The sequence below is a fragment of the Dryobates pubescens genome, chromosome 10, assembly GCF_014839835.1.
Source record: "Dryobates pubescens isolate bDryPub1 chromosome 10, bDryPub1.pri, whole genome shotgun sequence".
NCBI lineage: Eukaryota > Metazoa > Chordata > Aves > Piciformes > Picidae > Dryobates > Dryobates pubescens.
The window spans coordinates 16,790,999-16,803,426 of NC_071621.1; the positions used below are offsets into that span (position 1 = coordinate 16,790,999).

At 63.2% G+C, this 12,428-nt stretch overlaps 1 protein-coding gene across 1 annotated transcript in view; it reads left to right on the forward strand.

Annotated features, from left to right (window-relative positions):
• The window catches only part of C2CD3 (C2 domain containing 3 centriole elongation regulator), a 58,102-nt gene extending 45,947 nt beyond the window's left edge, over window positions 1-12,155 (forward strand). Inside the window, exons 29-33 of the mRNA XM_054164849.1 lie at window positions 1,660-1,865; window positions 3,041-3,609; window positions 3,727-3,983; window positions 5,250-5,352; window positions 11,657-12,155. Coding sequence (XP_054020824.1) covers window positions 1,660-1,865; window positions 3,041-3,609; window positions 3,727-3,983; window positions 5,250-5,352; window positions 11,657-11,890 — 1,369 coding nt within the window. The 3' untranslated portion in view covers window positions 11,891-12,155. The remainder of the gene's footprint in view (window positions 1-1,659; window positions 1,866-3,040; window positions 3,610-3,726; window positions 3,984-5,249; window positions 5,353-11,656) is intronic.
• The last annotated feature ends 273 nt before the right edge of the window (window positions 12,156-12,428 follow it).

The following is a 12,428-nucleotide window of genomic DNA, read 5'->3' on the forward strand; positions in this document are numbered from 1 at the left end:
GGGGAGGGGTCTGGGGAAGGAGGAGAAGGCTGTGGAGAAGTTGTGTGAGGAGCAGCTGAGGGAGCTGGGGGGGTTGAGGCTGCAGCAGAGGAGGCTGAGGGGAGACCTTGTGGCTCTCTGCAGCTCCCTGAGAGCAGCTTGCAGCCAGCTGGGGCTCAAGGGCTGCTCCTGAGGGCTGGGCCAAGAGGAGATGGCCTCAGGTTGTGGCAGGGGAGGTTGAGCTTGGCTCTGAGGAGCAATTGGTGCCCCTTGAGGGGTGCCCAGGCCTGTGGCAGGCTGCCCAGGGCAGTGGGGGAGTCTTCTTACTGAGAATAAGGGATAGGACAAGAGGAAATGGCCTCAAGTTGCAGCAGGGGAGGTTTAAGTTGGACATCAGAGGAAGCTTCTCCCCTGGAAGGGTTCTCAAAGCCTGGCCCAGGCTGTCCAGAGGGGTGGTGGAGTCCCCATCCCTGGAGGTGTTTCAGAGAGGCAGAGCTGTGGTGCTGAGGGCCACGGTTTGGCTCCAGCCTTGGTAGTTAGAAAGTGGTTGGAGTGGATGATCTGAAAGGGCTCAAATGCCCAAATGGTTCTGTGGTTGGAAAAGGAGAGACTAGGAGAGAAAGTCAGTGGCAGGCTGAGAGCCTGGAGAGGAGCAGCCCCCCAGGAGGCATCTGAGCAATGCCCAGCAAGAGCTCAAGGGCCTGGGGGCAGGGGGAGGGGGGCAGGAGGATGGGGCTCCCTGGTGGCCCTCCCTGAGCTGAGCTGGGGCTCCCTGGTGCCCTCCCTGAGCTGAGCTGAGCTGGGGCTCCCTGGTGCCCTCCCTGAGCTGAGCTGAGCTGGGGCTCCCTGGTGCCCTCCCTGAGCTGAGCTGAGCTGGGGCTCCCTGCTCCCCTTCCCCTCCCTGTGCTGGGGCTCCCTGGTGCCCTCCCTGAGCTGAGCTGAGCTGGGGCTCCCTGCTCCCCTTCCCCTCCCTGAGCTGAGCTGGGGCTCCCTGCTCCCCTTCCCCTCCCTGAGCTGAGCTGGGGCTCCCTGCTCCCCTTCCCCTCCCTGAGCTGAGCTGGGGCTCCCTGGTGCCCTCCCTGAGCTGAGCTGGGGCTCCCTGCTCCCCTTCCCCTCCCTGAGCTCAGCTGGGGCTCCCTGCTCCCCTTCCCCTCCCTGAGCTGAGCTGGGGCTCCCTGCTCCCCTTCCCCTCCCTGAGCTGAGCTGGGGCTCCCTGCTCCCCTTCCCCTCCCTGAGCTGAGCTGGGGCTCCCTGCTCCCCTTCCCCTCCCTGAACTCAGCTGGGGCTCCCTGCTCCCCTTCCCCTCCCTGAGCTGAGCTGGGGCTCCCTGCTCCCCTTCCCCTCCCTGAGCTCAGCTGGGGCTCCCTGCTCCCCTTCCCCTCCCTGAGCTCAGCTGGGGCTCCCTGCTCCCCTTCCCCTCCAGCTTCCTTTGCTGAGGTTCCCCCTAGCTCCTTTGTACCCCCCAGCCTGAGTTTCAGAGCTGCCTCCCCACTTCTCCTTGCTCAGCTGGAGCACCCTCAACACTTCCCTGCTGCTTTGCTCTCCAGGACCTTGCTCTTCTCTGCCCAGCCCTCCAGGGCTGTTGCCTGGGATGCTGCAACCCAAACTGCTCTGCCCCCCACCCCCAGGCTTCATTGGAGTCCTCTGAGCAAAGTTCTTCCCTCCTCCTCCTCCTTCCAGACAAAACCTGAGTGAGCTGGATGAGGTCCAAAGCTACTTCAGGCAGAAGCTGAGCAGATCCTTCCCTCACTTCACACCCCCAGCAAGTGGTGAGGAGCAGGAGAGTGATCCCCAGGGCTTGGGGAGCCAAGGAACAGATCCCAGAGGATCCCACCTGCTGGAAAGGTCCAGCCAGCTGGTGTCCCAGGTCAGCAGCCTCCTCAATGGTGAGTGGCCACTGGGGGTGGGGATCTCTCTGCCCAGAAGCTGCCTTCCAGTGCCTGCAGGTTCCTGTAGGCAGCTGGGAGTAGTCCCTGGGCTTGGTTCTCAGCATGGATGGGTGCATGGGGAGAGTGCTTCAGAGACTCTGGGACTCCTCTCAGCAGCACAGTCCTGAGCCCCTGCAGGGTGTGGGGAGGGAAGGGAGCTCTGGAGCTCAGCCAGGCCAAGCCCAGCCTGCTCCAGCAGGGCACCCCCAGCAGCTTGCCCAGCAGCACCATGGCCAGGGGGGGTTGGAAGCTCTCCACACAAGGAGACTCCACAACCTCTCTGGGCAGCCTGCTCCAGGCCTCCACCACCCTCACAACAAACAACTTTCTCCTCTCCTGCTGGCAGCTCCTGGCTGCCAGTTTGTGCCCCTTGGCCTGTCCCTGGGCAGCACTCAGCAGATGCCAGCCCCAGCCTCTTGCCCCCCACAGCCCCTTCAGCTCTTGCTGAGCATTGCTCAGCTCCCCTCTGGGGCTGCTCTTCTGCAGGCTCTCAGCCCCAGGGCTCTCAGCCTTTGCTCCTCACAGAGCTGCTGCAGGCCCCTCAGCCTCTCCCCAGCCTCCCCTGGACTCTCCCCAGCACTTCTCAGTCTCTCTGCAGCTGGGGAGCCCAGACCTGGACCCAGAAGTCCAGATATGGCCTCTCCAGGGCAGAGCAGAGGGGCAGCAGAATTTCCCTGCCCCTGCTGCTGCCCACACTCTGCTCCATGCCCCCCAAGGACACCTTTGACCTCCTTGTCCCCCAGGGCACCTTGCTGGCTGCTGGGCACCTCCTTGCCCCCCAGCACCCCCAGCTCCTTCTCCTGGCAGCTGCTCCCCAGCAGCTCCCCCCTGGGCTGTGCTGCTGCAGGAGGTTGTCCCTGCCCAGGGGCAGGACCCTGCCCTTGCCCTGCTTGGCCTTCAGGAGGTTGCTCTCCCCCAGCTCTCAGCCTGCCCAGGGCTCCCTGGCTGAGGCTGCTGCTGAAGATGTTGGCCAGGGCTGGGGTCAGGGCAGGCAGTGGTGAGGAGGCCATGCTGGGCTCCCACCCCAGCTGGGAGTCTCTGACTCTTCCCCATTCCTGCAGAGAGCCCAGCTCAGCTGGCAGGGGACTTCATCCTCCTCCACCCATGCCCTGATGCTCTTCTCTCCTCCCCAGACTTGCAGACCATCAGCAAAAGCAGCAGAGAGTCCTGTGCTGAGCCTCAGGAGGGCAGCAGGGGGCTGGGTGCTCCCCACCTGCCCCAGCAGGAGGCTGAAGAAGCTGGGGGTGAGCTCTCTGCAGCTCAGCTGGGGGTGGACTCTCCCCAGCCACCCTGCTTGGCAAGGTCTGTCTTTGAGAGGCACATGCTCCATGAGCTCCTGGCCCAGGCTGTCCCTGAGGGTGAGGATGGCTCTGCCCAGGGGGATGAAGGCCCTTTGGCTGCCCAGCCAGCCAGTGATGAAGAGTATGAAGAAGACATCATAGAGCCACGAGCCCTCAATGAGGTCACCCTGCTGACAGACAGGAGCAGCCCCTGGTCCAGTCTGCTCTCTGAAGGGGAGCCAGGTGGTGACCACCACCTCAGGCCTGCAGGGCAGCCCTCAGGAGCTGCTTGCCACAGAGGAACTAGCAGCAGCACCATCTCCAGCCTGCTCCCAGGTGACCCCCAAGCCGTGCTCCCCACCCTCAGCCACCACCCAGCCCAGGGCAGACCTTGGGTGGGAGCAGAAGGCTTCAAGAGCGAAGCTGGAAGGACAGAGGAGGAGCTGCAGCAGCCTGCTCCTTTCTCAGAGGTGCAGCAGGGAGCTGCAGGCCCTCCAGAAGGTGGGAGCTGGGGTGGGGGTGAAGCACTTCACACTCAGCCTCTGGAGCGAGGCCAGCCTTGGGGAGAGCTGCCAGCAGCTGCTGCTGTGACCAATGCAAGCCCCATGGCAAGAGGGGAGGAGGGGCACCACGAGGCTCTACATGAAGGCTGTGAAGATGAGGAAGATGCTGAGCTCTCTGTGAGGAGTGTGTCAGCACAGGCTGGCTCAGAAGGAAATGGGGAAAGCTTTTCTGAGGAGAGCCAGGGAGAGGCCCTGGAAGAGTCAGAGAAGTCCAGCAAGCCCCCAGGGGCTTTGTATCCTTTGCTCTTAACCACAGCCTGCAGCCAGAGGCTCAGGGCATGGCTCAGCTTGGCAGGGACCTCAGAGCTCATCTCCTCCAAGCTCCACACCATGCCCAGGGACACCTCTCAGCTAGGCTCAGCTGCTCAAGGCCTCATCCAGCCTGGCCTTCAACACCCCCAGGCAGGAGGCAGCCACAGCCTCCCTGAGCAGCCTGTGCCAGAGTCTCACCACCCTCACACTGAAGAACTTCTTCCTCAGCTCCAGTCTGACCCTGCTGTGCCTCAGCTTCAAACCATTCCCCCTGGGCCTGGCTCTAGACACCCTTAGCAAAAGTCCCTCTGCAGCCTTCCTGCAGGATCCCTTCAGCTCTTGCAAGGCAGCTCTGAGGTCCCCCTGGAGCCTTCTCCAGGCTGAACACCCCCAGCTCCCTCAGCCTGGCCTCAGAGCAGAGCTGCTGCAGCCCTTGGATCATCCTTGTGGCCTCCTCTGGGCTCCCTCCAGCAGCTCTGTGTCCTCCTTGTGCTGGGGACAGCAGACCTGGAGGCAGGATTGGAGGTGGGGTCTGAGCAGAGCCAAGGGTCAGAATCCCCTCTCTTGCCCTGCTGCCCATACTCCTCTGGCTGCAGCAGGGCACCCCCAGCAGCTTGCCCAGCAGCACCATGGCCAGGGGGGGTTGGAAGCTCTCCACACAAGGAGACTCCACAACCTCTCTGGGCAGCCTGCTCCAGGCCTCCACCACCCTCACAACAAACAACTTTCTCCTCCTCTTCAGCTGGCAGCTCCTGGCTGCCAGTTTGTGCCCCTTGGCCTGTCCCTGGGCAGCACTCAGCAGATGCCAGCCCCATCCCCTTGCCCCCCACAGCCCCTTCAGCTCTTGTTGAGCATTGCTCAGCTCCCCTCTGGGGCTGCTCTTCTGCAGGCTCTCAGCCCCAGGGCTCTCAGCCTTTGCTCCTCACAGAGCTGCTGCAGGCCCCTCAGCCTCCCCCCAGCCTCCCCTGGGCTCTCCCCAGCACTTCTCAGTCTCTCTGCAGCTGGGGAGCCCAGCCCTGGACCCAGCCCTGCAGCTGTGGCCTGGTTAGGGCAAAGCAGAGGTGGAGGAGAACCTCCCTTGCCCTGCTGCTGCCCACACTCTTGCCCTGCTGCCCACACTCCTCTGGCTGCAGCAGGGCACCCCCAGCAGCTTGCCCAGCAGCACCATGGCCAGGGGGGGTTGGAAGCTCTCCAGAGAAGAAGACTCCAGCACCTCCCTGGGTTGGTTCCTTGACAGTTGTGCTCAGATCTCATCCTGTTGTGGTTCCAAACTTCTTCCTTCCCCCCCAGGAGATGGAAGCCTCCATGAGGCTGCTCAGCATTTCTGCTCCACCTTCCACAGCTCTGACTGTAAGTAGAGGACCCTCCCAGGCAGCCTCTCCTTCCTTGGCAGAGCTGGGTTGGAGCTGGTGGCTCCCAAACCCAGCCAAGGAGAACCTTCCTGCTGTCTCTTCTCTCTCTGGGAGTCGTTTTCAGCATCCCCAGAACGAGTTGGGTTGGAAGGGAACCATCAGTGGTCATCTGCTGCAGCCAGCAGGGACAGCCCCAGCCCCAGCCCCAGCAGGCTGCTCACAGCCTGGCCTGGGGTGGTGCCAGGGATGGGACATCTCCCTGGGCACCCTGGCACAGGCTCTCAGCACCCTCAGGGGCAAACATTTCTCCCTTCTCTCCAGCCTGAGTCTCCCTCTTGGAGCTCCAAACCATCTCCCCTTGCCCTGTGCCCACAGGCCCTGCTCAACACTCTGTCCCCAGCTTTCTCCCCAGCCCCTTCCAGCCCTGCCAGGCCAGCAGCAGCTCTCCCTGCAGCCTTCTCTTCTCCAAGCTGAACTCTGCCAGCCTGGGGACCCAGCAGAGCCCTTCCAGCCCTCCCTGCATGGCTGTGGCCTCCTCTGGCCCTGCTCCAGCAGCTCCCTGCCTGTGCTGAGGCCTCCAGAGCTGCCCCCAGCACTCAGGAGGCCTCCCCAGGGCTGCTCCCCAGCCTGGATGGACCCCAGGGGCTGTCCCAGCCCAGCTGCAGGACCTGGCCCTTGGCCTTGTTGACCCTCCTGAGGTTCCTGGCTGCATGGCTGGTGGCACCCAGGCACTGCTGGCAGCAGTTGGTCTCCATGGAGCAGTGAAGGCTGCTTCTCTCCTCTGGGGTCAGTGGCAGTGCTTGGTTGCCTCTCCACACCTCCATGGCTTCCATGGGTGCTCAGGAGCCACAGCTTCAGCTTGCAGTTGTCCCCCAGATGTAGGTCTTTGTGACCAGGATGAAATGAGGAGTCTGCAGCAAGAGCCTTGGAGAGGCATCAGGGCACATGGCACAGAGGGGGAGCTGGGATGGGTGGAGGGGTTGCTGCTCCTCCAGGGGAAGGTGGTGATGGCCTGTCACAGGATCCCAGCATGGGGTGGGGAGGGAAGGGAGCTCTGGAGCTCAGCCAGGCCAAGCCCAGCCTGCTCCAGCAGGGCACCCCCAGCAGCTTGCCCCAGCAGCACCATGGCCAGGGGGGGTTGGAAGCTCTCCACACAAGGAGACTCCACAACCTCTCTGGGCAGCCTGCTCCAGGCCTCCAGCACCCTCACAACAAACAACTTTCTCCTCCTCTTCAGCTGCCAGCTCCTGGGTGCCAGTTTGTGCCCCTTGGCCTGTCCCTGGGCAGCACTCAGCAGATGCCAGCCCCAGCCTCTTGCCCCCCACAGCCCCTTCAGCTCTTGCTGAGCATTGCTCAGCTCCCCTCTGGGGCTGCTCTTCTGCAGGCTCTCAGCCCCAGGGCTCTCAGCCTTTGCTCCTCACAGAGCTGCTGCAGGCCCCTCAGCCTCTCCCCAGCCTCCCCTGGGCTCTCTCCAGCAGCTCTCAGTCTCTCTGCAGCTGGGGAGCCCAGCCCTGGACCCAGCCCTGCAGCTGTGGCCTCCCCAGGGCAGAGCAGAGGGGCAGCACAACCTCCCTTGCCCTGCTGCTGCCCACACTCCTCTCCATGCCCCTCAGGACACCTCCTTGTCCCCCAGGGCACCTTGCTGGCTGCTGGGCACCTCCTTGTCCCCCAGCACCCCCAGCTCCTCCTCTTCCTTGGAGCTTCAGGGAGTGCTGAATAATTCAGGAGGCCCTCAGCTGGGCACTGTTTGGCCCCAGCTGCCCTTCAAGCAGCTCAGTGCCAGGCTCAGCTGCAGCTCAGCCGTGGCCCAGCCTCCAGGGCCCTGTCTGAAGGCCATGAAGCTCCTGGGGAGGTCCTGCTGGCACCAAGGAGCTCTGCTGTCTCATAGTCTGCTGCTTCAATCAGCCCTGGAGCAGCTCAGCTGCTAAATCTGGGCTTTGTTTGCTTTCTGCCCAGCTCAGCAGGCAGCTGGGGCTGCAACCTGAGCTGCTCCCCCCTGGGCATCACCCAGCACCTCTCCCTCACGTGGCAGCTGGCAAACCTCCCTCCTGGCCTCCCAAAAGCTTCCTTCCAGCTCTCCCTGTCCCCCCAAGGTCTCCTTCCCCCTCTCCCTGCCTCCCAAAGGTCTCCTTCCAGCAGGGCTTTGGCTGCCATCTCCTTTAACACCCTCCTGAGCAGTGCCTTAGCAGGTTGGGACCCTGAGGTGGGTTGGAGACTGCCCCAGGACAGAGCTCAGAGGGTTGTGATCCGTGGGGCAGCCTGTGCAGGTCCCTCTGGATGGATCCCAACCCCTCAGGTGTGTCACCTGCCCTACCCAGCTGGGTGCCAGCACCACCCTGGCCACCACACTGTGTCCCCTAGGGCCCTGGCCACAGGTACACCTCCAGGCATGGGGACTCCACCACCTCCCTGGGCAGCCTCTGCCAATCCCTGATCAAAACCTCTATTTCAACACCTGGGAGAGGTCAAAACCTCCATTCCAGCACCTTCAAGACCTCAAAACTGCTCTTCCAAGGCCTTGAGGACCTCACAACCTCCATTCCAGCACCTTGAGGACCTCACAACCTCCGTTCCAGCACCTTGGGGACCTCACAACCTCCATTCCAGCACCTTGGGGACCTCACAACCTCCATTCCAGCACCTTGGGGACCTCACAACCTCCAAGAGTGAAAGCAGTTGGATTTGCCCCAAGCCCTGGCAGGCAGCAGGCAGCCCCCACTGGGCTGGCTTTGAGGTGTCCTTCCCCCACCACTGCCCTTCCTCCCAGGGGAAGGGGTGAAGGCTGCTCTCCTGCCCTGCCTCCTCTTCCTCCTCCTTCCTCTTGCAGCCCTCAGGTGAAATGTGAGTGCTCCCTGGGCTGAGCTCCAGGGCTGTGCTGGCTTGGGGCCAGGGAGGGATGGAAGGCAGGCAGGGCAGGAGCTGTTTGTGCTCAGCTCTGACCTGGCAGAGGCTGCTTTGGAGGTCAGGGGTGGTGTAAACAGCACAGGGCAGGTGTCTGCTGCTGCAGGCCTGGGAGAAGCAACAAGGTTGGGAAAGGCTCTTTTAAGGGGATGGAGTCCTGGCCATGGCCCTCAGCACCTCAGCTCCAGGGCTTCCCAACCCCTCCAGCCATGGGCACTCCACCACTGCCCTGGGCAGCCTGCCACAGGCCTGGGCAAGACCCTCAAGGGGCACCAATTGCTCCTCAGGGCCAAGCTCAACCTCTCCTGGGGCAGCTTGGGGCCAGCTCCTCTTATCCTGTGCCTTGGGAGAAGAGCCCAAGCCCAGCCTGGCTCCAGGCTCCTCTCAGGGAGCTGCAGAGAGCCAGGAGGTCTCCCCCCAGCCCCCTTTGCTCCTTGTTCCTCAGGAGAGGAGTCTCAGCATGGAGCCAGAGTGCTTCAAGGGCCATCTCCAGGCCAGTGTTCATCTTCCAGCTGCTTCACAGACACCAGGAACAGCAGAAGGTGTTGGGAAGAGGAAGCAAGAGTGGGGAGGGAGTGGGACAGGCTGCCCAGGGAGGTGGTGGAGTCCCCATGCCTGGAGGTGTTCCAGAAACCTGTGGAGCTGGCACCTGGGGACAAGGTTTGATGGCCAGGGGGGTGTTGGCACCAAGCTGAGTGGGGCAGGTGAGACCCCTGAGGGGCAGGATCCATCCAGAGGGACCTGGACAGGCTGCAGGAGTGGGGCCAGGGGAACCTCCTGAGGTGCAACAAGGCCAAGGGCCAGGATGGGACAGCCCCTGGGGTCCACCCAGGCTGGAGAGCAGCCCTGGGGAGACCTCCTGAGGCAGGGAGCTGCTGGAGCAGGACCAGAGGAGGCCACAGCCATGCTGGGAGGGCTGGAAGGGCTCTGCTGGGTCCCCAGGCTGGGAGAGTGCAGTCTGCAGAGGAGAAGGCTGCAGGGAGAGCTGCTGCTGGCCTGGCAGGGCTGGAAGGGGCTGGGGACAGAGTGTGGAGCAGGGGCTGTGGGGCCAGGCCAAGGGGAGATGGTTTGGAGCTCCAAGAGGGAGACTCAGGCTGGAGAGAAGGGAGAAATGTTTGCCCCTGAGGGTGGTGAGAGCCTGTGCCAGGATGCCCAGAGAGCTGCCCCCTGGCTGGCAGCAGCCCAGGGCAGGCTGTGAGGGGCTGTGAGCAGCCTGCTGGGGCTGGGGCTGTCCTGCTGGCTGCAGGGGGTTGCCCTGGGTGACCTCTGGAGGTCCCTTCCCACCCAAACAATCCTTTCTGTGATCCACTGACTGAACCCTCCAGGCTTTGCCCAGCAGCTCCTCCCAGAGCTCCTGAGCCTGCCCAGCACCACCACCCTAACCCCAGTGACCTCCACACCTCCTCCTTCCTCACCAGACCTCCTCCCTGCCCCAGCTGGGAGCACCTCAGAGCAAGGAGCCTGCAGGAGCAGGGCCCTGACCTACTTCTGCCTGGGAGCTGATCACCTCAGGAGCCCTTTCCACTGCCTCTGTGCCCAGCCCAGGGCTGGAGAAGCAGCCCAGAGATGTGGGTGGAAGGTCAGGGTTGGAGGATCAAGTGTCCAGCCCTATCCTCTCTCCAGGAGCCCTTCCTGGCATGTCTTGGAGCAGCTCCACTTGCTTCCCCCTCTGAAGGCAGCTGAAGCTGGGCCTGGAGCTCTCTGTGCCTCAGCCTGGCCCTGAAGCAACCTGGGGAGAACTGGGAGGCTCTGGGGGCCCTGAGAGGATCCAACCCTGGGGCTGCTGCAAGCTCTGCCAGGAAGCTGAAACAAGGCTGGGCATGGAGTCAGGGGATGGTTTGGGGGGGAGGAGAGCTTGAAGGTGATGGAGGCCAAGCATGAGCCCAGCACTGCCCCAGCACCACCACCCCTTGGCCCTCAGCACCACAGCTTCCCAACCCCTCCAGCCATGGGCACTCCACCACTGCCCTGGGCAGCCTGCCACAGGCCTGGGCACCCCTCCAGGGGCACCAATTGCTCCTCAGGGCCAAGCTCAACCTCCCCTGCCACAACCTGAGGCCATCTCCTCTTGGCCCAGCCCTCAGGAGCAGCCCTTGAGCCCCAGCTGGCTGCAAGCTGCTCTCAGGGAGCTGCAGAGAGCCAAAAGGTCTCCCCTCAGCCTCCTCTGCTGCAGCCTCAACCCCCCCAGCTCCCTCAGCTGCTCCTCACAGCTTCTCCACAGCCTTCTCCTCCTTCCCCAGACCCCTCCCCAGCTTCCTTGCCCTGCTCTGGCCCTGCCCCAGCCCTCAAGGTCCTCCTGGCAGGGAGAGCCCAACCCTGCCCCCAGGCTTGCAGCTGTGGGCTCCCCAGTGCCCAGCCCAGGGGCACAATCCCTGCCCTGCTCCTGCTGCCCACACCATTGCTGCTGCTGCCCAGGCTGCTGCTGCCCTCCTTGCCCCCCTGGGCACCCCCTGGCTCCTCTCCAGCCTCTGCCACCAACCCCCCCTTCTCCAGTGGGAGTTTTTGATTCACTCTCCCCCAAGAGGCTGGGGCTGGGATCCTCTGAGTAGTGCCCTGCTGGAAGGGCTCTGCTGGGTCCCCAGGCTGGGGGAGTTGGGGTTGTTCAGCCTGGAGAAGAGAAGGCTGCAGGGAGAGCTGCTGCTGGCCTGGCAGGGCTGGAAGGGGCTGGGGAGAAAGCTGGGGACAGAGTGTTGAGCAGGGCCTGTGGGGCCAGGCCAAGGGGAGATGGTTTGGAGCTCCAAGAGGGAGACTCAGGCTGGAGAGAAGGGCCCAGGATGGCAGGAGAAGGGGCAAGGGGCACAAACTGGAACCCAGGCTGGGCAGATGTGCTGAGGGGCCTGGAGGGCCCCAGAGGGGAGCTGAGCAATGCTCAGCAAGAGCTGAAGGGGCTGTGGGGGGCAAGAGGCTGGGGCTGGCATCTGCTGAGTGCTGCCCAGGGACAGGCCAAGGGGCACAAACTGGCAGCCAGGAGCTGCCAGCAGGAGAAAGTTGTTTGTTGTGAGGGTGGTGGAGGCCTGGAGCAGGCTGCCCAGAGAGGTTGTGGAGTCTCCTTGTGTGGAGAGCTTCCAACCCACCCTGGCCATGGTGCTGCTGGGCAAGCTGCTGGGGGTGCCCTGCTGGAGCAGGCTGGGCTTGGCCTGGCTGAGCTCTAGAGCTCCCTTTCTCCCCCTCACCATGCTGTGAAACCTCCTCTGAGGATGAACCAGAGAGCAGCAGAAGCCATCTGCTGAGAGGTCTCTCCTGTGTGTCCCTCTCCAGCTGCTTTGCTGTGGTGAGGTGCTGGCTGCAGGGCTTTGACTTCTCCTTCCTTCCTTCTCTCCCCAGAGCAGCAGTGCCCAGGCTGTGCCCAGGGGCATCCCTTACAGGAGGCCCAACCATCCCAGGCCTGCAGCTGACCTCTCAGAGGAGGAGGCCAGAAGGATTGCCAGGATCTTCTCTGCTCAGCTCTCCAAGGAGGACTAACCCTTGGCCACCAGCTGCTTCCCAGCCCATGCCTGTCCTCCAGGCTCCCCCAGGGAGCAGCAGGTGGAAACTGCACCTCTCAGGCTCTGCTGATTCTGGGTGTCCCATTAGAGGCACTTAAGGCTTGGTGGCCAACCAAGAGGAGCTGGGGGACCAGGGCAGGTCCAGCATGAGGCTCCCCACGGCCCTGGGTCACCAGCAAGCCATTGCCTGGGCTCCAGATGCTCCAGTTGGAGGCTTTCATTCCTGGGATCTCTTTCTGAGCAGAGGCAAAGGAGCTCAAGCTGGGACAGCTCCCTGGTCCTCAGCCAGAGCATGGAGAGCATCACAGCTTGGGCAGCTGGAGGACTCAGGGCTTGGGCACTTGAGGAACAGCAGAACCTGGTGAGCTGAAGGACATCAGGGCTTGGGCAGCTGAAGGACTCAGGGCTTGGTTGGTTTGATGGACTTCAGAGCTTGCTTGGGCAGGTGGAGGACTTCAGAGCTTGTTTGGGCAGGTGGAGGACTTCAGAGCTTGCTTGGGCAGGTGGAGTGCATCAGCTGGAGACCATCAGCCCCATGGCAGCTGAAGAGCATCAGGATTTGGTCAGCTGAAGGACATCAGGGCTTGGTCACTTGGTGGACATCAGAACCTGGTGAGCTGAAGAACCTCAGGACTTGGGCAGCTGAAGGATATCAGGGCTTGGTCAGGTGAAGACCCTCAGCCCCTGG